Genomic DNA, 24,580 nt, shown 5'->3' on the forward strand with positions numbered 1-24,580 from the left:
AAAAGAAAAACAAAAAGGCACAGAGCGAAAAGAGACATCATAACACCCACGAGTCTTGACGAGCGGAGAAAAGAAAGGAAAGAAAAGGTAGACGATATAAACGGCCGGTACGGGACCCTTCTGAGGGGAGAAGTGGCCGCATAATGGCTCATGAGAATGCAACGGAGAGGGGTGGGGAAGGAGGTGCCCAGCCCCACGTAAACAGAGTCATCGCGGGGGTGTAATGACCGAGGACCCCCCCAGAAACTCGTGGTCAGACTCTCCGCGCCCTTGATTTTACGCCTCATTTCGCAGCGTTTTCGAGGGGGAAATCATCCTTTGGGCTACTCGAGTACATGAGCAGCCTTGAGACTGGTCAGAGTCTCCAAGATATTGGACTTTCAGCCACGATTTCACAACACTTTGGGGGCAAAATCGGCTCTCTGGCGGCTATTCCTAGCCCTTCACCACATGCTAGGGGGTGGGTGGGGCGTGGAGAGAAGCACGCCCCCCCCCCCTGGTGGCGATGTGCGCCTGCTCCAGAGAGAGCGCGGTCTGCCTTTTGTTGAGAAGAAAAGTGCGGCGCAAGCACAGGGCACACGCCGCGCTCATTCGCGCCGGGTCTCCCCGTGTATTTTTTCTTGGTCACGGCGGACAGAGGCTGTAAGAACACGGCGCACACCCCCGCACGACTCCGCTCATTCGATCGGCTCAAACGCGTCCAGGGCGAACCCTCCGGTGTAGATGTCCTTGAAGCGGCCCGCGAACGGGTCCCAGCGGCGGACCATCGCCGGCTCGTGCTTGATGGCCATGTCCTCGTCGCGCTGGACAGCGTGCGGCAGCACGTGCGCACGCCAGGCGTCGACGAGGGCCGCCGCCTGCCGCATCCGCAGGGGTGGCGACCACGCGAGCAGGTAGCCGAGCCGCAGCAGCTCCACCGCGCGCGCCCGCGCATGCGGCGGGAAGAAGCGGTGCGTCACAATGGACCATGGCTCCACCGCCAGCCGCACCAGTGCGCTCGCCTCGCTTTCAACGCGACGCGCCCGCTCGAGTGGCGAGGGCAGCCCGGCGTGCACGCTCGCGCCCCCGCGTAGGAGCTCCGCCGTGCGCTGGGCGGAGAGCTCCTCCAGGTGGTGGAGCGGCGTCCAGTCACGCGAGGAGCGAAGCCAGGAGAGGGTCTCGGTGTGCCTGCAGGTACGGGTGGATGGGGTGGGGAGGCTCTGTGGCATTGGACGGGGACATATTCGAGGTTTGTGCTGAGGAGAAGCAGCGCGCCCTCGCTGCTCGGCGAGTCGCTCTGCACTCCATCGTTTGATCCATGACGGCCGCGCCACCTCCCTCTTGCCTCCGAGTGACGAGAGGAGTCGCACGCACGCGATATGCCCCTCAAGCGACGCAACGATCAGCGGCACGAAGCCGCGGGAGGCGCTGCTGGCGGGAGCCTGGATGGAAGGACTTGGCCTCGTTGCACCGCGCCGCGTTGATTCGCGACCACCGTCGGCCGCGGACGGCGTCGGCGTGGCGGCCGCGGGCGCTCGCGAGACGCGCCGCTCTGCGCTGGTTCGGTTCGTTCGACTCGTTGTGCCGCCGCACGCCCGGCGGCCGCGGGTCCCAGAAGTGGTTGCGCGGGCCTCTTCCTTTCGGCCGCGGGACGGCGTCGGGCACGTCGTTGGTCGCAAAAGGCCGAGGGGCGCAAATTGCTTCGTGGTGTACCTGTGTTAGTGCCAGTGCGCGCCAGTCCCGTGCCCAATAAATAAATAAATATAACGGACATGCCAAGCTAGGGCTGGGTCGAGGACAGACACGTCCCCACCTTTGCAGGATTTTGCAAAAGCGAGGGGGGAGGGCGCATCGCCGCGCGGAGAGGGCTGGGCACAGGGCACAGGGGATCTCTCTCGCATAGGATATGCACTCGGCGGCACGAGGGCAAGGCTGGGCGTCCTATGTTTGTGCTCCCCCCCGGACCCCTCGCTCTCGGGCACTAACCATCTGACCACTCATCGACGGGGCTTGGCGAGTCCCGTGCCCAGTGTTGTGCGAGGGAGTTGGAAGATCTTTTTCAGTCAGGACGTCAGCGCCAACAACTCTTGGTCTCGAATGGTGTCCGGCGCCCTCCCGCTGCTGCCCACCACCAAGGTTGGCGCGGGCGACAAGGAGCGCGCGTACGTCATCCGCCAGAACGTCGTGCTCAAGGCGCTGCTCATCGCGGCGTCGGTGCTTCTGGGCGTGAGCACGCTGCTCTGCTGTACCGTGTACGAGGTGCACGTGCAGCGGCGGGTGCGGGTGGACGACGCGCGCGAGCACCGCGAGGAGGAGCACACGTCGCACATGCGGGTCATGCGCCTCTCGATGATGCTGCAGCAGCGGCTCAAGGACGAGGTGCACGACATGAAGGTGCTCACAACGTACCGCGCGTGGCTGCTGCGCGCGGTGGGCGAGTACCAGCAGCGGGTGGAGGATCAGGTGGCCAACTGCTCCGACGCCAAGGGCGGCCTCGCCAAGCTCGGGGCCGACTTTGACAAGCAGATCGACGGGCTCATCCACCGGCTGTGGAGCGATGTCGTCTCGGAGGGGCGCGCGGCGCAGGGCCAGCTGCACAACATCTCGAGCGCAATCATGGGCGAGCTCAAGCAGGAGGCGAGCGAGAAGGCGCACTTCGACGAGCTGATGCGCGCCGAGGGCGAGGAGCCGCGCCCCATCCACCGCGCAGGCGAGGAGGACGCGCACTACGGGTACGGCGACCACGGCGACCACCACCACGTCGAGGACGAGGACTCGTCGCTGGGCGTGGCGCTGGAGGCGTTCCACACGCGACTGCTGTCCAACGCGTCGGCGCTGCCGCTCGAGGAGGCGACCCTGCGCCGGTGGGGCGACGCGTACGAGGAGGCGATGCGCGCGCTCGGCGACGAGGAGAAGGAGGCGGACATGGTGCGGATCAATGCGCGGCTCGAGGAGCTCATCGGCCAGGCGGGCGCGCCGCCGTACAAGGAGACGCAGATGGAGGCGGAGGGCGGCTCGGAGCTCGACTACTTCACCGAGCTGCTCTACCGCGCCCGGCTGGCGCCGCACCGCGACGAGCTGCTCCGCGTGCTCGGCGAGTGGCTGGACGGGCACGTGCCGCTCTCCAAGCCGCTTGAGCTGGTCGAGCGGCTCATCGACGAGAACGTGCTGCAGCCAGACGTGCTGCTCGTGGCGCCGGGCGACTACCACTACCACTACAACGATGACGAGTCGTACGGCGAGTGAAGCGGGTGAGGCGGCAGGAGGCGCGGCGGACCGCGGCGTCGCGCAGTGTCGGCCGGGAGCGGCAGCCTGGGCTGGGGGCGGGGCGCGCGGATCGGCGAACTGCAGAGCTAAACAAATACATAAAAACCGCGACCCTTGGGATGAACGGTGAAAAAAAGAACGAGTGTGGGCGGGGGGTCCCGACTCTTGCACTGTGCACAGCCTGAGAGTGCCTGACCCGAGTCGCGAGTGCGAAACCGAAAGTCATAAGTCTCCCGACCCGCCCCCGCGCCCCTCCACAGGCGGCACAGCTCGAGACCGCGTGCGAGAGAGACACGCCGTCTCGCAAAAACCAACGTGCGATAAACTCAAAAAGAAAAGAGTAACGTAAGTTTGTAGGGCATCGCGCGCCACTCGACCCCGAATCGGCCTTCGGCCATCGCGCATCAGGATCAGCCAAGAGAGCCATCAACTCTCACGGGGGCGTGGCCAGCTAAGAGCTTCTATCGTTGGGGCAGCCCCGTCCTGCGCGCCAGCGCCGGAGCACCCAGTGCCAGGACCAGTCACGCACAAACGTTCTACAAGTGAAAGCCATTGCTGGGCGAGCACTTAGAGCCCTACTCACTGCTCCTCAGAGCCGTCGCTCGTCGCTGCAGCTGTCAGAACCTCCTCTGTGCCTGTTGTGCCTGCCTTATCCTGCGATGTACACCAGCCTTGTGAGCGATGGGGCTGGGTATGTGGGGCGAACCAGAAGGTGTTGAAGCTATGTATTCGTTCCCTCATCTGCGCGGTGCCTGTGGCTTGCCCTTGGCCTTGAGCGGCTCGTCGTCCATGTCTTCAACGTCCGACTCATACCCCTCGGTCTCTGTGGTTGCAAAAACGCCCTCCACGGTGCCCTCGGAGCCGTCAGAAGTTGCGCCCGCCGTGATCCAACCACTACCTAGAAGCAGCAAAACATGGTGTGCAATCTGCGAAAGGAGTTTGATGGCGCAGATTGCACACCCGACACTCCGCTTGCTTGCTGCAAACTATCTTGAAGTCGGCGCGAGGCATCCAGGCCGAGCACTTCTGCTTGCGACGCGGCGAGCACCGCAGCCAGAAACGCCAGTGGCGAGGCCCGGGCCATGACCATACCGAGCGGGTCTTGCGCCGTTTCGGGCAATACTGCAAGAGTTTGCCGATGAATGGCGAGGCCCGAGCGCGCCGTTTCGGAAACACTGCAAGAGTTTGCCGATGCGATGAACGAATTGCCCCCCCCCCCCCCCCTCTCCTGTGTGAAATAACGCCGTAAAGCCATAGTTGCGAGCGTGTGTGTGTTGCATGCGTGTGTGTGCTGTGTGTGCAAAAAATGCACACATGCTGTGCATGCACATGTCGCTTGTCGGCAATGCAATGCACATGCGCTGCACGCTGCGCGACGACGAGATCGGTCGCCATCGCCGCGCGTGTCCCTCGTATAGGGGACGGCTCTCTATCGGTGCGGAAGTTCATGCCGGAAGCTGGAAGTTTAGAAGCAGCGCGACCGAGAAGCTGTAAGCTACCCGCCAGCCAGCCCACAACCTCACAGACGAGAGGCGCGCGGGGATAAATTTATGCGGGGCACCCCCTCGTGCACACGTACAGGCACACAACTCTCACGGCACAGCCACAGTGCTCCAACCTGCATGCCCTCATGCTTCGGTCGCCCGCTCCACCCATGCGCGGGCCATCGCCTTGACCTTCTCGACGAGCGCGGCGTCGCCTGCGTCGGAGGCGTACTGCAGGTACCGCTTGAAGAAGTACTTCGCCTTCTTGGAGGAGAGCTTGAGCGAGACGGCGCGCTCAAACAGCGAACGGATCGGGCCCGGCTCGCCGCGTCTCAGCTCCATGTCGAGGTAGACGGACCAGACGTCGATGCGCTTGGGGTAGGAGGAGAGCACGCCGTCAAAGACGGTGCGGCCCCGCTCCGCCGAGCCGTGCCGGAACTCGAGCTGCCCAAACTTGGAGATGACGTCGACGTGGTCCGATGTGCTCAGCGAGTCGACGGCGCGCTGCAGCAGCTCCTTGGCCGACGCGGGATCCTTTCGCTGCGCAAAGATCGCCTCGAGCCACGCGAGCCACACGCGCTTGTCGCGCCGGAAGCGCTTGAGCGCGCCGTTGTACGTCGCGTCTGCAAGCTCGGCGTCGCCGGCGCGCTCGTGCGTCGCCGCGACGTGCAGGTAGATGCGCATCGGGTCCGCCTGCGCGATGGCGCGCTTGAAGAGGGCTGCGAGCGACTCCTCGTCGCCGAAGCGCTTCTCCAGGTTCAGCATCGCCGCCCACAAGTTGTAGCGCTCGCCCTCGGCCGTGAGCTCGATGGTGCGCAGCGCGCGCTCGCCAACCTCGCGCGCGCGCTCCAGCTCGGCGAGCGAGAGCTGCAGCTCCATGTAGTCCACCCACAGCCGCGAGTTGGACGGCTCGCCAACGAGCAGCCGCTCGTAGTCCTCGGCGGTCGCAGCCTCGCCCGACGCGACGTGCGCCTCGCGCTCGCGCATCTCCGCCTCGCGCTCGCGCCACGAGGCGCGCTCCTTGGCCTGCCGGCCGCGCCGCCCGAGCTGCTCCTCCGCCTCCGCCTCCTCCGCATCCCGCCGGCTGGCACCGGCGGCGCCACCAAAGTCGTCCCAGTCGAAGCCGCCCGCAACCCCGCCGCCGCCCGGCAAGTCGGTCCCCGCGCGCAGCCCGGCGAGCGGGTCCTCGCCGCCGAGCGCCTCGGCGAGCGAGGTCGGCTTGCCCGCCCCGCGCGCCCGCGGCTTGACCTCCTCCTCCTCCGCCTCGTCGAGGCCGCCCCCCTCGTCGCTGTCCACGCCAGCCTCGCTGTCGTCCATCTCCTCCTCCTCGTCCTCGTCCTCGCCCTCGTCCTCTTCGTCCTCGTCCTCCTCGTCGCTCTCCTCGCCCGCGCTCTCGCCGCTGTCGCTGCCGTCGGCCTCCTCTCCGTCGGCCGCCTCCGCCTCCTCCTCGCTCTCCGCCTCCTCCTCCTCCTCGTCGTCCGAGCCCGCCAGCTCGCGCAGCCTGCTCGGCTTGAGCGAGAGCGAGATGCGCCGCTTCTCCGCGTCCGTCTTGAGGATCACGCCGCGCACCACGTCGCCCGCCTTGAAGGTGGCCGCCAGGTCCGTCAGCTTCGAGTCCGATGCCTCGCTCGAGTGGCAGAGCGCGTCCAGCCGCTCCGCCCCCTTGCCCTCGCCCCCGCCGTGCAGCCGCACAAAGACGCCAAAGTCGACCACCTTGCGCACAAACCCGGTGACGGCGCGGCCGGCGTGTAGCGCCTCGAAGGTGAGCCGCTTCCGCATGGTGCCGCCCTCCACGTCGGAGCGCTTGAGCGAGAGGGAGGGCAGCGCGTTGGCGCCGCCGCTCGCGAGCTTGACGACCCGCGCGACGACGAGCGTGCCGGGCGGGAGCATCGCCGAGACGCCCTTCTCGTCGATGAACTCGTCCGAGATCTGGCGGAGCGGCACAAACCCGTCGAGCGAACGCGAGAGCGAGACAAACGCGCCGCGGGCCGACGCCTCCTTGACGTAGCCGCGCACCAGCTGGCCTTCCTGCAGCTCGGCCGCCTCGAGCGGGCGCGCGTGCTCGCCGGGCGCGTCGCCAAACGCCGCGACCGACGACGCGCGCAGCGAGACGTCGGCCAGAGGCCGACCGCGCTGCGTGCGCGAGCGCAGCACGACGGCGCGCGCCGTCTGCCCCTCTGACAGCCGGCCAAGCGGGTCCGCCTCCCACGCGTCGACCACCTCGGTGATGTGGACGCGGCCGACGACGCCGTCGGCGAGCTTGACGTCGGCGCCCTTGCCGGGCGCCACTGACTTGACCTGGACCGACACGATGCTTCCCTCGACGGGCTCCGCCAACGCCTCGCCGCCGCCCTCGGCCCGCAGCAGCTGCTCGCCCGGCTCGTCGGCCCGAGGCCGGAGCACGAGCGAGAGCGTGAGGCGCGACCCGCGCTTCTTCTCGCCCTCGCCCTCGCCGCCCTCCTCCCCGCCGGCGGGCTGGAAGGCGACGACGCGCACCGTCACCGGAGCGCCAAACGAGAAGTGCTTTGGCAAGTCGGCAACCACCGCCGGGTCCTCGGACGCCTCGAGCGCGGCCACCCGGCCGGTGCACTTGTGGGAGAGGCAGACCCAGAGCGCGGACCCGGTCGCCTCGCGCACCCACCCCTGCACAATCTGGCCGACGGAGAGGTCGGCTGCCGCGACGCGCGGCGCGATGGCGCCGCCCGCCACGTCGAGCGGCCGCATCGTGCACTCGACGAGGCCAGTGGAGCGGGCGCCCTGCCGGTCGGCCGCCTTGCCGCCGCCCAAAACGACGACATGCACGGGCTCCTCCGGAGAGGCGGAGGGCAAGCTCGCGCGCTGGCCGGGCGCGGCGAGCTCGGTGAAGTGGACGCGCCCGCGCACCGCGCCGCGCCGGTCGAGCAGGACGTGCAGCTCCGTCGTCGACGTGTCGGCGACGCGGGCGAGCGCGTGCACGCCCGGGCGGGCGTCGGTGGCACGGCGCAGCGGACCGACGCCCCCCTCCGACACGGCCGCATCACCGGCGGCCGCGGCGAGCGGCGCATCCACCATGCTCAGCTGCAGCGGCTCTGGCGCCGCGGCGCCCCCATCGGCTGCCTCTGACGGCAGCGACGTCACGACCGCCTGCACCTTTTGGCCAGACGAGTACTTGGCCGCCTCGGCCGCGAGCAGCTCGGGCCGCGCCCCCGCGCCCGACCAGAGGGCATGGTGCGCGGCGACGCCGAGCGCGTGCCCGTGCTTCGGAAGGCTGAGCACGAGCAGCCCCGGCCGCGAGAGCGCGACTGTGGCAACGACGCGGGCGCCGACACGCAGCCGCTGCGCCGCGTCGGCGGCGGCGCTCACCGGCGCGGCGGCGCGCTTCTTGCCGCTGCTCTCCCCGCCCTCTCCGCCCGGCGAGTGCGCGTCGACGAGCTTGTCCGAAGTGGACACATGCACCACGCTGCTCAGCGGGTCGACGTCCAGCACGACGCCGCGGGCGGTCTCCTCCTTCTTGAGCTTTTGCGAGCCGGCGGGCGCGAGGGCCGGGGCGGAGGCGCCGCCAGGAAGCTGCGCGGCGTAGGCCACGCCGTCCGCGGAGGCCCGCTTGGTGGCCGGCTTCCGCAACTCGACGACGGATCCGACGCGCACGGCGCGCAGCGCCTCGAGCGAGAGCGGCGCGGCAGCGTCGCGGGCCGAGCCGAGCGCAGCCTCGACACTCTCGGCCGCCGCGCTGGCCTTTTGTCCCTCCTCCTCGTCGCCCTCGTCGCCGTCCTCGAGGGCGGCTGCCCTCGCACCCGCGATGCTCCACCGCTCGCGGAGGAAGCTCGCGGCGAGCGGCAGCAGCGGCGCGCCCTCGGCGCCGGCGCGCGAGGGCAGGCCGGCGACAGCAGCCGCCTCCGCCACCCCGTCGGCGGCCTCCGCCTTGGCCGCCTCGGCGAGGGCGTCGTGGCCCAGCTGCAGCTGCAACGTCCGCTCGCGGCTGCCGCCGGTGCCGCCCGCCACGAGGGCGAGCACCGACTGGCCGGCCGACAGGAGCGCACGCGCGTCCTCCGACGCGTCTGAGATGTCGGCGGAGGCTGCAAACCCGCGCAGCGGGCCGGCAAAGCCGACGTACGCGCCCTCGCGCTTGACTTTGGCCACCCAGCCGCACAGCAGCCGCACGCCACGGGGCGGCTCCGGACCCGTTGGGAGGCGGCCGCCCGCAAGCGCCGCGCGTAGCGACGGCTTTGCGGTGAGCGTCACGCGGCCGGCGCCGCCGAGCGCCTTTGGCTGCACGAGGAGCACGAGGAGCGGAGGCAGCGAGGCGCCTGGCCGCAGCGCGCGACGCCAGAGCGGGAGGAGCGCCCGCACATCGCCGAGCTGCGAGAGCGGCAGCCAGCCATGGCCGCCGCCGCCACCAGAGAGGGCGACCCACACGCCCTCCTCGCCGCCGCCCTCCTCCTTTGGCGCGGCGCGGTCCTGCCAGCCGGCGACGACGCCACGCACCTCGTCGCCCGCGCGAAGCGCCACCGCGGCGCCGGGAGGGTACTGCGCGGCGGCGCCCGCCTTGGCGGTGCCGCCGTTGCCGACGCCGGTGAGCGCGGGCGTGGCCGCCGCCTGCTCGTGCGAGAGGAGCGAGAGGACGAGCCGGCGCTTTGCCGGCTCCGAGCGGAGCACCCGTGCCTCCACCGTCTGCCCGACCGAGTAGCAGGAAGCCGGGTCCGAGTCCCAGACCGCGCCGAGCGTCGCACGGAGCTCGGAGCCGAAGACGACGCCCTTGACGCCGTTGAGGAAGGCGACGATGAGTGCGGTCGGCCGCACCGCCTCGATGGTGCCGTGCGAGGAGGCGCCCGCCGCCGCGCCGGCGTACGATGCGATGCGAGGCAGCGGCGAGTCGAGCAGCGAAGGCTTGAGCGAGAGCAGGAGGGCGCCGCCCGCCGCACCGCCGGCCTGGCCTTCCGCCAGCGCGGCCGGCGCGCCGCGGGCGCCCGTCCCCGCCGCGAGCACAAGCGCGCGGACGGTGCTGCCCACAGCGAGCCGCGCCTCGGGCTTCTGCAGGCTGCCGTCGGCAAGCTGGTGGCGCGGCGCGTGCCCGCTCAGCGAGCCGCCAACCGGCCCGCCGATCCTCAGCCGCGCGCCCGCCGCGCCGAGCCGGACGATGGTGGCGTCCACCACGGCGCCCACCTCGGGGGTGGCGACGGGGGGCGACGCGCGCTTGAGCACCGACGCGCGCGCAGAGAGGCGCAGCCGGCCAGAGAGCCAGTCGACGCCCGTGACGACGGCGGAGACGGCGGCGCCCGGCTTGAGCTTGCGGAGCGCATCCGCCGGCTTCTGGCCCGGGGAGAGGTCGGCCACGTCGAGCGGGCCGAGCCAGCCCAGCCAGCCGGCCTCCGCCTCGCCCTCCGCCACCTCCGCCTCGCCCTCCGTCTCGCCCTCCTCGCCGGCTGGCGCGCGGCGGCAGGTGAGGACGGCTCCGTCCTTGGCAACCAGCGCCACGCGGCAAGTCACGCGCTCACCCGCCTCGGCGCCGGGCTTGAAGCGCGCCTCCAGCCCGGTCAGGTGCGGCTGCAGCGACAGCGCCACCGTCTTGCGCTGCGGCGAGAGCCAGAGCAGCCGCGCCTTGAGCTTTGTGCCGGTCGGCAGCGCCGTCGTCCAGCCGTCCGAGGAGGAGGCGCCGAGCTGCGCGGCGGAGAGGGAGCCGTCGAAGCCGCCGGCAAAGGTGACGCGCAGCCCGTCGGCAAACACGCCGGATACGGACGCGTTGACGAGCAGCCCCGGCACCAGCGCGTCGAAGCCGAGCGGCGCCGCCGTGCCGATGGGCCGCGCCGCCGCCGCGGGCGCGCCGAGCTCCGTCGCGCGCGACTTGTCGGTGGAAGCGAGGGCGGCGAGGAGGACGGGCCGCCAGCGCGGGGGCGGCTTGCCCTCCGACCCGCCGGCGAGCCCCGCCCAGTGCTTCTTGTGCAGGAAGCCCGTGTGCCCGCCGCCGAGGGAGAGGACGGCCCCATACCTGCGGCCGGAGGGGCGCGACGGGCGGTCGGCGGCCACGGAGCTTGGGCACAAGCACGGTGCGAGGTGGGGCCGCGGGGTTCGAGGGGCTGCGGGTCGGGGACGGGCTCGGCCTCAGGGCCAGATGGTATCACCAAGGAGAGGCGGGTTCAGACGCCGGTCTGGTTCTGCCCTATCTGGTTGACTCGTCACTGGCCGGGCGGCGGCGGGGGCGGTGCGACAAGGGCGGCGGGGGAGGGATGGTGGAGCCGCGTGCGGCGCGTGCGTCGGCGGGCGCGGCGCACTCTTCGACCGACTTGAGCACGCCCCACAGCAGGGCGCCGCGCGGTAGCGCCGTCCCGCTCGACAGCGCCGCCGCCTGGACGCGCGAGAGGCGGGTCGAGACCGTCGAGGGAGGCGTCGAGCGGCTGCCGCGGCCGGAGCGAGGCGTGTCGTGGCCCGCGGGCTTGGGCGGCGCGAGGACGACCGCGGGGAGGAGCTCTCCCACCGCGAGCAGCTTGCGCAGGTCGGGCGGGTGCGCCGCCTCGCCGCCGCCCGCGATCTCGGCGTGCAGCTCGTCCGAGAGCTCGAGCCGCTCGAGGAGCCCGAGATGGCCGTCGGGCAGCGAGAGGATGGCGCGGCTCGAGTGGACCTCGCGCACTGCGCAGAGGGCCAGCGTGCCCGGCGTCAGCTCGGACGCCTTGAGCCGCGCCGCCAACGCCGCCGAGGAGCCGCCCAGCCGCGTGCGGAGGGAGCCGACAGCCTCATCGCCGTCCTCGTCCTCCTCCTGATCCTCCGTGAAGAGGGCATCCTCGCGCGCACGAGCGGCCACCTCACGGCGCTCGAGCGCGCTGAGCGCCGAGCCGCCGCCGCGAGGAAAGGGCGCCTCCTCGTCCTCCATCCAGTCGGCAACGGGCTCCGCCGCCGGCTCTGGCGCGGCCGGCTTCTCCTCCGGATCCGCCCGCTTGTCCGGCTTTGCCGGCTTCGCCGCCTTGGCCGCCTTGGCCGCCTTGGCCTTCTTCTTGGGCGGGTCAGCGGCCTCCGAGGACCGCTTGGTCGAGCCCATGATGGTGGTGTCCTCGTGACTGGCACACAGAGCGGCGCCGGAAGAAATCGCGAGTTTCGTCCTCCTCCCATCCCTCTGTGGTCTGCTGTGTGCTTTTTCTTTACCTTATGCTAGGTAGATCTCGTGGCATCATACGCAGAGAGCGCGATTTCTTCCTGCTCCGGCCCGCCAACGGTACACCCCTCCGCTTGCTCTCCGCCTCCAGACAGCCAGAAGCCACATAAACGCACAATCGGTATGCCCTCCGCCGAGTCGTCGTGGAAGGACGAGTTTCTCCAGTTCTGCGTCGAATGCGAGGTCCTCCGCTTTGGAGAATTCACGCTCAAGTCGGGCCGCTCGAGCCCCTACTTCTTCAACGCCGGCCTCTTCAACACCGGCGGGCGCATCGCCAAGCTCGGCCGCTTCTACGCGCGCGCGATCGCCGAGGCGGGGCTCGAGTTCGACGTGCTCTTCGGCCCGGCGTACAAGGGCATCCCGCTCGCCACGAGCGCCGCCATCGCGCTCTCCGAGCACCACTCGCTCGACGTGCCCTGCTCGTACAACCGGAAGGAGGCGAAGGACCACGGGGAGGGCGGCTGCATCGTCGGCGCGCCGCTCGCGCAGCAGCGCGTGCTGATCGTCGACGACGTCATCACCGCCGGCACCGCCGCGCGCGAGGCCGCGGGCATCATCACCGCCAACAGCGCCTCGGTCGCCGGCCTGGTGATCGCGCTCGACCGGCAGGAGAAGGGCGCCGGCACGGAGCTGACGGCGGTGCAGCAGGTCGAGAGCTCGCTCGGCGTGCCCGTCGTGCGCGTCGCCACGCTCGCCGACCTGATCCGCTTCCTGGAGTCGAGGCAGCCCGAGCAGGCCGAGCGGCTGCGCGCGCACCAGCAGGCGCAGGGCGAGGCGGCGGCGCCGCCGCCTTGACGCCGCCGCCTTGACGCCGCCGCGGACGTGCACGGCGGCCGGCGGCCGCCTGAGGGACGACTCCGGCCTCCGAGCGAGGCTCGCCCTGCTGTTGAGGTTGCGCTGCTCGAACGCTCCGCCATGCGATAGTACCGGCTCCGCCGAGCGTACCAGGGACACAGTTTGGCTCCACCCACAGAGAATTTTCTTCACGGGGCGCGCCGCGCCGCGCGCCTCGACTACCCATGGATCCCAGCAAGATCGACCTCGCCGCCGCTGCGCGGGCGGCAGTAGCTCGGCTCAAGGAGCGGGACGGTGGCACCGGCGACAGCTCGGCTTACACTGCCGCCGCCGCGCGACTGGCCGCACTGCAGGAAGCCGCGCCATCTCAGAGACCTGCGGCACTCATTGCGCGTCTCGACCTGTCCACCCTTTGCTGTCGTAGGCGGCGAATCCCGCGGCGCTGCACGCCTCCTGCTCCGCTGCTCCTCCGCCGGCGCCCGGAGTGGGTCTGCCGCACGCCCCGCCTTACCCAGCCCAGCCGGCCCCGGTTCAGCTTCAGCAGTACGGTGCGCTACAGCAGATGCAGGACGTCTACCTTCAGACGGCGGGCGCGAGCCACCTGCAGACGGCGGGCGGGAGCCACCTGCCCGCCGCTGGCCCGCCGCTGAGCATGCCTCTGCCCGGCTTTGCGGCGGCGGCGTACCCCGGCCTGCAGCCCGTGCCCGAAAAGCAGCGCCCGACGGTGCCGAACGTCCGGTTCGCGCGGAGCCTGATCGGCGCGGCGCTCGGCGACGACAACCGGAAGAAGCGCGCGCGAGAGGCGTCCGAGGAGGAGGCCTCCGCCAACGCGGCGGCGCTGCGCGACAAGGCCAAGGCGAAGGCCGTCGCCGCTGCCGCCGCCATCACGACGCCCATCAGCGCGGAGGAGATCGCCGCCGCGCAGCAGCGGCTCCGCGCGCAGGCGCTCTCGCGCACCATCGAGGCGCGCATCCCTCCCGAGCACCGCGTGCCTGCAAGCGAGCCTGCAGCGGCGGCGGCGGCGGGTGGTGGTGGGAGGGGCGCAGGCCCGGCGGCCTCCCGCTGGGCGCGCAAGGGGATGCGGGTCAAGGTGCTGGGCGGCGCTGCGGAGGGGGGGGGCGGCACCGCGGTGGTGGTTGCGGCGCGCGACCCCGAGTCGCTGCAGCTCAAGCTCGACTCGAGCAAGCAAGTCATCTCGGCGCGCGAGGCGGACCTGCTGCCCACCGAGCCAGAGGCGGGCTGCTTGATCATGGTGGTGGAGGGCGCGCAGGCGGGCCAGGTCGGCGTGGTGGAGAGCGTCTCGCTGGCCGAGCGCACCGCAAACGTGCGCCTGCCGGAGGGGAGCCTCAACTGCTCGCTGCTCGACATCACGCAGTGGGCCCGCGGCTGAGCGGAGAGTTGTGTCGCGACGCTTCGAGTCTGTGAATGACCGCGCGGAGTAGGCGGAGAGCGAGCCCCCAACCGCACGCACGCGCCCTTCCACCATAGTTTGGCGTCTGCAGAGTCTCCAGAGACGCCTATTTTGTTACCGCGAGCATCTTTGCCGGGAGAGCACCACAAATAAATAAATAAATAAAACGGACACCTCTCTACCGTGTGAGATGGGTAAAAAGGAACAGGCCCCCGCCCTTGCGATCACGGGAGAGCACCACAGAGATACTTTAGCACTTGAATTCTCTAGTTTGCTGCGCGAGCTACACCACCGTCCACCCCTACCGTACTGTATACCAGCCTACCAGTGCCGTACCAGTACCACTTGGGCGTTGGGGAGCGACCCGTCCAAGCTCACTTGTTCGCTGTTGGAGTCTCCAATGGAGTGCGAGGTTGGCAACCGCTCACCTCTGGGCCGGCGCGGGGGCCCCAGAGGGTGTCCATGCGGGGGGGAGATGGGGTCCCATGGCCCGCCGCAGGCGCCGATTTTTTCGGATTGTTTTTCTTTTTTGTCGTTTTTTACTTGTTTTCATGGGAATTCGGCGTACTTGCGGCCATGCTATCACGCCTTGCGACAGCCTGTCGGCGCAGCTGACCGTGCCATGATGCACAATTGATCACCTGCATAGCTCGCGGCCTTAGTATCAAGCATTCAGTGACGACCTGATCGTACGGCCAGTAGGAAGGTGTCCTTCCATCGTGTGCACGCTTCTGACGCAATGCGCGTCACCTCGGATTGGCTGCTGGCACTCTCGAGGCTATGCCTACACAGCCTCGCGCGCATGGGCAGTCAAGAGGGACCACGCACCTTCTCAGGACAGCGCCGGTGCCTCTCTCTTGGACCGGCAAACTTGGTGGTATCGTGTCACCAATGTGGGACCAGTGCGGCATCGCGCCATCGACAGCTCTGAACTGCGCCTCACCACTGACCGGGAAGGCCGCCAAGTGGGCCAGCACAGGTCGCACATTGTGGCAGCAGTCAGCAGTGCATGGCTGATAGCTAGAGCAGCAGCGTCAGGGTCGCAGGGTCGGATCGTGTCAAGCCTCTCGCCCGGCCGGCCGCGTGCAGACGTCGGCCTGTCTGCTGTCTGGAGTGATCTGTCGGCGGTCAGTACGACCGATCAGGTCGGAGTTTTCTGATGGTTGGAGGGTCTATCTGTATGTACTCCTCGAGATCTTTCCAAATCTGCCCTCTACTTAACCGTACTTAATCGATAAGTCGGTGCTAGCTGAGACTAGCGGAGCCGGAGCCCCGTTGGCCCCGTTTCCGCACTGCGGCGCGGCGCACGGTGCCTCCGGGGGGCCCCGCGCCGGCCCAGAGCCGCTCACATCCCTGAGGGCCGGGGAGCTAAGAAGGCGCACCCCGAGAGCTGGCCCCGGAACCCGCGCAACCCGTCCCCGCGAGCCGCGACGCCGCCCGAGCATCCGGCCGCGGGCTAGAGAGCCCTAGCCCTGTGGGGTGCGCGGTCGCAGGGCCATAAGCGTCTCCGTGTCTCCGAGGGTTGGTTCCGGAGAGAGATTTTTAGCAATACCCCAAACAACTCTAACACTCACACGTCATTTGGGGCCTGGAGCCCTGTTCACGCGCGCGCGAGACACGTGCAGACAGGGTTGTCAGGTGAGAGCGAATGGCGCGGTTCACGCCTCGCACAACAGAGAGAGAGATGCGCTCTGCATGGTGGGACATAAAAGAGAGCGAGTACTTGGGCGAGTAGGCCGTGCGGTCGACGCTGCCGCGCGCGACTTTGCGCGCGAGGCGGCGCAGCTTGAGAGCGGCGGTGGGCGAGAAGCCGCCGCCGAACGTCTCGTGGAGCAGCAGGTTGAAGTTGTTGCGCTTGACAAAGATCGCGTCGTGGTAGAAACCGCGATGCGCCTTGATTGACGTAGCGGTGGCCGGTCTTGTGGGAGAAGGGTTGGCCGGGCTGCCCGCGCGCCTTGCAGCCCATGTTTAGGCGGCGGGCCTTCTCTTCGGTGTTGCCGAAGGCGTAGGAGTGGCCAACGGAGGCGGGCGTGCCGCCTTGAGGAGGGGCGTCCAGAGCTTGATTTCATTCACTTCATCGCACCCCCCTGGTCCCGCATGGGGTTCTGCGAGGTCAGTCTTGTACCCCTCGTTGTACTGCCGGGTGAGCTCTGGTTTCTCCTTGTCACCGTGCACGACCGGCGCGTTGGCCGGGGCGCGCATCGCGTCCGCCCAGGCGGCGAGGACGCCGTCGTGGGGCCGCCGGTGGTGGGCCGTGTACCGGGTTTCCCTTAACTGCAGAACGCCCCCTCTACTCGGAGCTCTAGGTCTCCGAGAGTTAGTCTGCGCTTTGGGTTTCGAAATGTGAGATTTCGTAAACCGAACGAGAATCTTTAAAAACAAACAAGAATCTTTTGTGTTGAGCCTGTGTAAACAAACAAATAAGGAAAATCTCCTGGAGAGATGGGTGACGCACAAACCCGAGGGACAGCGCGTGTGAGAGCGATTTGCTGGATTAATTTTTCTAAAAAGAAACAGACAACCCAAACGAGGGATAGGGGAGGAGGACAGGAAGAAAGAAAGAAAACAGACAACCCAAGGGAGGGATGCATTGAAAAATTCTTTTCTGCGCTGTGCTCCTCGTACAAAAACCACGCGGGGGGCGCCGGCCGGCGCGTTAGCCTTTCTCGAACTTTCCTCATGAACGACACCTTTGTCTGGGCCCTTGGCGGTCTATGCGTTGCCACGCTCTTCGTACTCATGGGCGTCGGCCTCGACCTTCACTACCGCCTGCTTCCGAGCCGTGCCAAGGCGCGCGCGGCTGGCAAGACACGGATCGACAAGCTCTGCTAAGCAGTGTGACGTCTGAAGTGCTCTTGTGCGCGTGAACGACACTGGCTCGAGTTCTGGCAGCGAACGGCGTCGGAGGAGGCGAGCAGAATCCGCTGTGTGTCGTCGGCTCAAATCCAACCACCCTCCACAGTCCACCCCGGTACGTTCAACGCCGGACATCGCGACACCAATGGAAAGGAGTTGGTCCTTGGCTCGTGCTGAGCGCTCCCAGGCGAGCGGGTGCTGCTGAAGTGGCAAGCGCATAGAGCTGTCGACGACCAAGACGAACAAGACGGGACCAAGACCTACGACTCTAACGACTCGTGGCACGCGGCACGGCGCAGCTCAAGTTGCGCAAATGGAGGGCTGCACCATTCCCTCGCTCGAGCCGCGCGCGCCTCGACTGGGCGGTCCACTACCTCTCCTTGCCGTGGAAGCTGCTCTTCGCGTGCATCCCGCCCACGCTCTTCTTCGGCGGAAAGGCCACCTTCGTCGTCGCGCTCGTCTGCATCGGCGCCGTCACCGCGATCATCGGCGACGTCGCCGCCCTTTTCGGCTGCGTGCTCGGCATGCCCGACGCGATCACCGCGATCACTGTCGCGCTGGGCACCTCGCTCCCCGATGTCCGACCCCACCGCCGACGCCGCCGTCGGCAACGTGACTGGCTCGAACGCGGTGAACGTCTTCCTCGGCCTCGGGCTGCCGTGGATGATCGGCGCGCTCTACTGGAGCCGAAAGGGCGCGACGCCCGAGTGGGCGGCGCGCTACCCCGACCAAGCCGCGCTCTACCCGCAGGGCGGCTTCGTCGTCCCCGCCGGCGACCTCGGCTACTCGGTGACCGTCTTCTGCGTCTGCGCCGTCCTCTGCCTCGGCATGCTCACGCTGCGCCGCTCGGTCCTCGGCGGCGAGCTCGGCGGGCCGAGCTGGGCGGCGGCGCGCGACCGGAGCCAGGGCGGCGGCGTCGCGCAGGCGCTGCTCCAGAAGCGGGTGGTGGCCGTCTTCTTCCTCCTTTTGTGGGCGGTGTACATTGTCGGCGTGACGTGTGAATGATTTTACTTTTAAGGGATTGTGTGGACCTGGCCTCTTAGTGCCCGTGTTTCCCAGCTTCGCACAAAAGTCGTCGTCGACGAGCGCGGCATCTGCGAACAAAACGGCTGGGTGCAAAAAAGTCATCCAGAAGCGCCGCCCCTTTCCACCCTGGCACGTGGCACCGGCAACTGCCACGCGGTGGCTGCCGCACAGCAGGTTGGTGTAGCGACATGGGCAGTGGTAGCCGCAAAACGTGGCATTGGTTGCCTCCCCTTGAAAAGTGAGCTTCAGCTCCCCAACATACCCCAGGGCGCGGTGACCGTTGCGCTGCCGCGAGTTGACGCACGAGAAGTCGTGTGCCTCGAGCAGATTCAAGAGGCCTACTCAGATCTGAGTTGCTACCTGTCGGGCCACGCCATTGCTGGGAGGCGTTGCAAGCGCGCGCAAAAAATATTCAATGGATGCGTCAGTGGGAGTGCGCCTCGCCCCCACTTGCCCTGACTGCACAGGGTTGCGTGCCCCGAAGACGGCGACACATAGCGGGGGACACTGCGCAAGGAGAGGGTGCGAAGCCAAGATTGGGGTTCTAGGTGGTGGGACCATGAGGGGGGGAGGCTTCAGAATGGACCCTCCCCGAGCTCGATTTTGACCCATAACTAGACAGAACGGCCCCAAATCGGCCCGGAACCGACCCGTGGGCCCGTCTGCCGCACCCAGCTCCGCCGGGAGGGGCGCGCGCCGTTCCCCGCGGCTCGGGCGGGCCACGCAGACGCGGCGGGAGAGCTTCCCGTGCCCTGTGAGTGCCGCCACACCGCCTCAAATAGGTCCCAAAGTAGGGTTTGCCTCAAGTGTCATGCCCCTTATCTAGATAAGACGCTTATATGTTATAAGGTAATTTCTCGCAGCTGCGAGACAAGTTTTCTCGGAGCGACAGCCTCAAAGACAAAAGGGTGGATGGGTGGGGGACGATTGCGGGCGAGCGCCAGCGCGCCCCAGGAACGGTGGGGTGCCCTCGACCGCGCGTCCGAGTCACTTGGGCGGACGAGCGAGCGGCACATGGCCCGACAAAGAGAAATCGGAGTCTGGCGACGAGATCGATAAAAGAAGTGCAGGGGCCACCGCGGCTTCCACAACTCGCGCTACATCGAGCGCACCACGGCGCCTGCCCCACCGACCGAGGACGAGGAGCGGGGAGGCCCCAACAGCAGCGACTACGACTCCGACTACGACGACCCTCCGCGGACGCGTGTGTCGTATGGCTGGGGAGCCCCGTTCTCCTGGCTGTGGACGTGGGGCGACGGCCGAGGGAACTGGAACGGGCCGCCGCACGGCTTCATGAACGGCGGCTGGGCCACGCACCCCTGCGCTCCGGAGCTGGTGGTGCGCGGCAACCGGGAGAGGGGCGCCGAGCCAGTCCTACCCATGAACCGGCCAGACTGGCTCGAACCCGGACCCGCACCAGACTGGGGCCAGGCGCCGTACGCTCTCGCAAGTCGACTCACAGCCGACGCTCTCAGTGCGCACGACGCCGCCCTCGCCGCCGGGCACGAGCCGCCGTCACCCACGGGCTCGGACTTCCAGCTGCCAGGGACGCGCCGGTGGTACCCTGCCTCCAACAGCTCAGATCAGTCGCGTATCTCCCGGCCCAGGACGCCGCCCGATGATGGGGTCCCCCTCGAACCCGGAATGGTCCGAAGCGTCTACGTCTTCGGCAGTGCCGCCGGTCATCGGACGGACTTCAGCCCGCCCTCGACGACCGACTACGCCGATCCAACAGGGATGGCAACGTAATCGCATCAGAGAGCGACAAGTTCACTCAATCAACTTGGTGCGATCACGTGGCCGCCGGTTCGAACTCAACGGTTCGCCTGGGGTGAGCCACCTGTCCATGCTCGCCTGGGTGACGGCGTTAAAATACCATCGTGAGCTACCTGTCCATGCTCGCCTGGGTGACGGCGTTAAAATACCATCGTGAGCTACCTGTCCATGCTCGCCTGGGTGACGGCGTTAAAATACCATCATGAACTACATGCCCATGCTCGCCTGGGTGACGGCGTTAAAATACCACGCAGGGCCCGGGAACGCAATACCATTGCCTCCTTTGGTTGCTCTCGTTGCGGACTGGGTGACGTCCTTAAAATACCTTCCATTCGTCTGGGTGACTGACGTTAAAATACCTTCCATGCGTCTGGGTGACTGACGTTAAAATACCTTCCATTCGTCTGGGTGACTGACGTTAAAATACCTTCCATTCGTCTGGGTGACTGACGTTAAAATACCTTCCATTCGTCTGGGTGACTGACGTTAAAATACCTTCCATTCGTCTGGGTGACTGACGTTAAAATACCTTCCATTCGTCTGGGTGACTGACGTTAAAATACCTTCCATTCGTCTGGGTGACTGACGTTAAAATACCTTCCATCGGACTGGGTGACTGTCCTTAAAATACCTTCCATCGGACTGGGTGACTGTCCTTAAAATACCTTCCATCGGACTGGGTGACTGTCCTTAAAATACCTTCCATGACCACCCGCCCACCCGGTCAACATCACGTGGGAGAACGCCGATACGTTATTGGCGCCAGCGCCTGCTGTTGACAAGTGGGGAACAAACGGCTTCATCGCAAAGCTGCCCCCAGCAGGCGTCTTGACGGGTATCAAAATTCTTCCCTACGAAAGAGGCCAACGGACCCGAGAAGGTAATTTCTCGCAGCTGCGAGACAAGTTTTCTCGGAGCGACAGCCTCAAAGACAAAAGGGTGGATGGGTGGGGGACGATTGCGGGCGAGCGCCAGCGCGCCCCAGGAACGGTGGGGTGCCCTCGACCGCGCGTCCGAGTCACTTGGGCGGACGAGCGAGCGGCACATGGCCCGACAAAGAGAAATCGGAGTCTGGCGACGAGATCGATAAAAGAAGTGCAGCGTTTCCTCTGAGGTGCCTCAGAGGTGCACTACACCTCTGAAGGTGCCTTTCAGAGGTGTACTTCAGGAGCAGAGCTGACGTCAGTCTTGCGCGCTCCCTCTCTCCTCGTCGAACCCACCACCATCCCCTTTCGCCTCCTATCTGTCTTGTGTGTGCCTTGCTGGGGGGAACAAACGGCTTCATCGCAAAGCTGCCCCCAGCAGGCGTCTTGACGGGTATCAAAATTCTTCCCTACGAAAGAGGCCAACGGACCCGAGAAGACGTCTTATCTAGAAATAAATAAAACGGACACCTCTACTGCGTGGGTGCGATCTTTGTGCAGGGTTCTTTGTGGATACACGATCTAGAGCCGTACACACACACACCCAATAAACCGTCCTCTATGTAGTCCTGATCACGTCACGTACTCACAGCGACGCAGAGCGCTCCCTGGAGCGCGCCACCGGGCCCATGCCGACGACGCGCTCCTGGAACGATTGGGCGCCTTCCTCTGCTGCGCCGCCCGCAGAGAGCAGCCGCACGATCACGCGCTCCTCCTCGCCCGGCGGCGGGCTCGGCGAGCAGTCGAGCGAGAGCCGGCGTACGAGCTTTATTGCTGCGGCGGCGACGCGCAAGCGCCACTGCCTCGGCGATGGCTGCAGCGTGGGGACCGACAAGGGCGGCTCCGCCTTGGCCTCCGCGACCAGCGAGTGGTACCTTTGGTTGAGAGAGAGATTGCGCGTCACGGGCGTGTGGAGGGGGGTGGACGGCGCGCTTACTCGCCGCAGTGCGCGTGTGCAGCCAAGGCACCTCCAGAGCACAAATCCGGTGAGCACGACGGCGAGGCCCGCGTAGGTCATCGCGTTGGCCGACTCGCGGTACGGGCCGAGCACCGGCAGCGAGAAGCCGAGGGTGGTGAGGGGCAGTAGCAGCGCGTACGAGATCGAGTTTAGGACGGCGCCCGCGTGCTTCGTCAGCCAGAGCCCGAGAGTGTTGAAGCAGAAGTTGACGCCGACGTACACGCACAGCAGAGCGAACGCGTGCCGTTCGGTGCACGCCGCGTCGCGCTCTGCGAAGCACGCGGCGCCGTCGGCGAACGAGCTCGCAATCTCTCCAGGCCGCATGCCTCGGGCGGTGCCGACGCCGGGAAGCAGCATCAGCGGGGCGAGCGCAAAGCCAAACAGCATCTGCCAGATCGAGACCCACTGCGTGAGGTACGTGACGTCCATCGGCTGCGCGGCAAAGTGAGCCTCCTTGTACACGGCCGAAAGGGCCATAGGAACGTTCGAGAGCCAGTAGAGAGCCACGGCGTACCAGCGCGCCTGCAGTTGACAGTAGTATAATAAGCAACGACGCTAGAACGGGAGCAGCGAGGGCACCACCGAAATCACCGCGCCGCTGACGAGGAGGGCCGCCGCTCCCAGCTGTCCCGTCGAGTAGCGCTCGTGCAGGAAGAGGGCGCTCGCTGCCATCGTCGCCGGGATGAGGGACTGGTTGAGGAGGGTTTGGAACTGGCCGGGTGTGTACACGGCACCCATCGCCGTCAAGAAGGTGCCGAAGCATATATTGAGTTATGTTCCGCTCAATGTTACACATCTTTGCCTTTTTGCAAAAACACTACGCCCGTGTTTTCGCAGCTGCCGCATTTGTCGTCGTGCGGGTGCTCTCGGCGAGACTCTTTGCGTGAGCGAAGAGTTGGCGCGCGTCGGTCAGTACTGCTTCCAAACCGTCCGCGCCAGCACGAGATACATGGACATGGGGCCCGTCGCCGATCACGTCGAGTCGCAAGTCGGCCTCCGAGAACCACGGGGCGGAAGTGAATGCTGGTAAGTCTAGTCTGCTATCACTCGGCGATGCGTCGAGTCCAGCAGCGTCGACGAGAGCGAGGCTCTCGCCATCAAGCATTGTCAACTGCAACACAACGCGCGGGAGACGCGTTGAGATGTGTGAGCTGTGAGAGGAGCGGCGGGACGCCAGACGCTCCTGTGGAACGAGACGCCGCAGCACGACGCGGTACTGGGGATGCGTGCAGCACGGATTCGACGACGCGTCAGGCGGCGAGTCATGTTGGGTGGGCCGCTGTAGTTGGAGGTTGCGGAGCTTGGGCAATGGCTCGAGGCATGACGCGTCGTCGACTGAGGTGATTCGGTTGCCGTCGAGCAGCAGCGCCTGAAAGAGGCCAGAGCGGTGGTGAGCACGCACTATTTCTGTGTGCGGCAGATGTGATCGTGTCTTGCCGCCTCAAGCGCGACGAGCGACTCCACCCCTTGGATGGTTGTGATTTCATTGTCCGACAGCGCGAGCCGCCGTAGCTGCGCGAGGGCTTCCAGCCCCTCCATTCGACCAATGCGATTGTGTGATAGGTCAAGATGCCGAAGATTGACGCACCTGAGAGAACAGGGTAGGAGTTCTTGGGACAGGCACTTCCTGGCTCCGCGTACCACTCGCTGAGCTGCGCACGCACGGTGCCAGCGCCTCGATCACGCGGAGCCCGGCTCGTGGCATGGCGAGAGAGTGCACGTCGGCGCAGTCGTACTGGCCGGTGTTCGCCTTGACGGCGTCGCCGGTGAGGCGCGATGTGGCCATTGTGGGGTATGGCAAAGCAGCGTGTAACGAAGTCGAGGATATCTTTTTTATGTCAGTGGCCCTTACCGTACCATTCCCGGAGGAGGACGTTGCTCAGGGGTATTCACCGCGCTATTCTTCCTTCTCGCCTTCTCGCCGCGCGTACACGCGCTCTGCTTATGTGCGACGTCGAGTCGGAGCCTGAGCCGGCGCCTGCCGCGGCCGCGGCCGATTGCGAGGAGGCGCCCGGCGACGTCGGGACCACGCGTCTGCCGGATCTCTCGCCCGACGGGTGGCCAATCTACCCGTCTGTGACGGAGCGGTACTTCACAACGTACGTGACCTCCAACCACCAGGCGCTGCACGTCCACTCCAACGGGATCTGTCTGCTCGGCCTCGCGCCATCGCACCCGCTGCTGGCGCCCGGCGCGGCGCGGATCACCGGCGTCGCGTTCCGAGACCACGACGCCAAGAACCTGCTCGCCAACGAGGTGCGCGGCAAGCGCAAGAGCGGCGCAGTCTTTGTGCTGCCGCGCGATCTCGTCGCCTCCGTCACCACCGAGGCCGGCGGCGACCCGCTGCCGCTGTGGGCGTGTGTGCGCGCCAACGTGATCGAGGTGAACCGGCGGCTCATCGAGGAGCCGGAGCTGCTCGGCTCGGCGGGCGGCCGCGGCTGGCTCGCGGTGCTGATGCCAAAGATGGCGGAGAAGGGCTCGATCGGCGCCGCGCTCCTCGAGCTCGACAGGCGCGACGCGGCGGGGAGAGGGAGCGGCACCGAGGAGGGAGGAGGGAGGACGGAACAAGGGGGCTTGCGCTACTTGCGGAAGGGTCTTGAGCCCCCCCACTCCGCTCCCGTTCGCAGGACGGCGCCGCTCCGCGACCCGACCGGCAACCACAAGCGGCGGCGCGACCAGCAGGACGCATCGGCGCCCGGCGGCGACGAGCAGCAGCCGCGCGTGAGCAGGAAGGCTGCCAGGCGAGCCAGGGTTTGCTGGGACTTTGCAGAGACCGGAACGTGCAAGTTTGCCGACAAGTGCCGCTTCCGGCACGCGGCGCCGTCCGAGGCGCCGTCCGAGGCAGCACCGTCCGTCGGAGGGGCGGAGCCATCAGGCGGCGCAGAGGCGGGCGAGGCTGCTGATGCCGGCGATGGGGGCGAGAGCGGAGGGGTCGGCAGTGGTGGCGCGGAGGGGGGGTGTTGGTGCTAGGGTGCTTTTCGC

At 67.3% G+C, this 24,580-nt stretch overlaps 8 protein-coding genes across 8 annotated transcripts; 4 read left to right on the plus strand and 4 right to left on the minus strand.

The window, feature by feature from the left end:
* Window positions 1-677: 677 nt before the first annotated feature.
* On the minus strand, window positions 678-1,208 carry EMIHUDRAFT_209858 (hypothetical protein; the record flags this gene model as incomplete). Its single annotated transcript, XM_005770222.1, has 1 exon — window positions 678-1,208. The coding sequence occupies one exon, from the start codon at window positions 1,206-1,208 to the stop codon at window positions 678-680; it is 531 nt and encodes a 176-aa protein (XP_005770279.1).
* Window positions 1,209-4,874: 3,666 nt separating this feature from the next.
* EMIHUDRAFT_209862 (hypothetical protein) lies at window positions 4,875-11,739 on the minus strand (the record flags this gene model as incomplete). The annotated part of the gene is made up of 8 exons (XM_005770223.1): window positions 4,875-5,930; window positions 6,300-7,877; window positions 7,950-8,216; window positions 8,295-9,512; window positions 9,696-10,019; window positions 10,176-10,367; window positions 10,584-10,695; window positions 10,979-11,739. 8 exons carry the CDS (start codon window positions 11,737-11,739, stop codon window positions 4,875-4,877), a joined length of 5,508 nt encoding a protein of 1,835 aa, XP_005770280.1.
* Window positions 11,740-11,916: 177 nt separating this feature from the next.
* Window positions 11,917-12,821, plus strand: EMIHUDRAFT_436330 (hypothetical protein). Its single transcript, XM_005770224.1, has one exon. It carries the CDS (start codon window positions 11,977-11,979, stop codon window positions 12,646-12,648), a length of 672 nt encoding a protein of 223 aa, XP_005770281.1. The 5' UTR covers window positions 11,917-11,976; the 3' UTR covers window positions 12,649-12,821.
* Window positions 12,822-12,872: 51 nt separating this feature from the next.
* EMIHUDRAFT_209864 (hypothetical protein) lies at window positions 12,873-14,038 on the plus strand (the record flags this gene model as incomplete). The annotated part of the gene is made up of 2 exons (XM_005770225.1): window positions 12,873-13,068; window positions 13,164-14,038. The coding sequence occupies 2 exons, from the start codon at window positions 12,873-12,875 to the stop codon at window positions 14,036-14,038; spliced, it is 1,071 nt and encodes a 356-aa protein (XP_005770282.1).
* Window positions 14,039-16,878: 2,840 nt separating this feature from the next.
* EMIHUDRAFT_355783 (hypothetical protein) lies at window positions 16,879-17,941 on the plus strand. Its single transcript, XM_005770226.1, has one exon. It carries the CDS (start codon window positions 17,492-17,494, stop codon window positions 17,918-17,920), a length of 429 nt encoding a protein of 142 aa, XP_005770283.1. The 5' UTR covers window positions 16,879-17,491; the 3' UTR covers window positions 17,921-17,941.
* Window positions 17,942-21,226: 3,285 nt separating this feature from the next.
* EMIHUDRAFT_102532 (hypothetical protein) lies at window positions 21,227-22,336 on the minus strand (the record flags this gene model as incomplete). The annotated part of the gene is made up of 3 exons (XM_005770227.1): window positions 21,227-21,515; window positions 21,609-22,120; window positions 22,178-22,336. The coding sequence occupies 3 exons, from the start codon at window positions 22,334-22,336 to the stop codon at window positions 21,227-21,229; spliced, it is 960 nt and encodes a 319-aa protein (XP_005770284.1).
* A 50-nt stretch (window positions 22,337-22,386) lies between these two features.
* On the minus strand, window positions 22,387-23,384 carry EMIHUDRAFT_209869 (hypothetical protein; the record flags this gene model as incomplete). Its single annotated transcript, XM_005770228.1, has 5 exons — window positions 22,387-22,400; window positions 22,646-22,709; window positions 22,935-22,967; window positions 23,063-23,186; window positions 23,263-23,384. The coding sequence occupies 5 exons, from the start codon at window positions 23,382-23,384 to the stop codon at window positions 22,387-22,389; spliced, it is 357 nt and encodes a 118-aa protein (XP_005770285.1).
* A 158-nt stretch (window positions 23,385-23,542) lies between these two features.
* Window positions 23,543-24,568, plus strand: EMIHUDRAFT_209870 (hypothetical protein; the record flags this gene model as incomplete). The annotated part of the gene is made up of 1 exon (XM_005770229.1): window positions 23,543-24,568. The coding sequence occupies one exon, from the start codon at window positions 23,543-23,545 to the stop codon at window positions 24,566-24,568; it is 1,026 nt and encodes a 341-aa protein (XP_005770286.1).
* Window positions 24,569-24,580: the final 12 nt, after the last annotated feature.

This window comes from Emiliania huxleyi (assembly GCF_000372725.1).
Source record: "Emiliania huxleyi CCMP1516 unplaced genomic scaffold EMIHUscaffold_40, whole genome shotgun sequence".
Classification (NCBI taxonomy): Eukaryota; Haptophyta; order Isochrysidales; family Noelaerhabdaceae; genus Emiliania; species Emiliania huxleyi.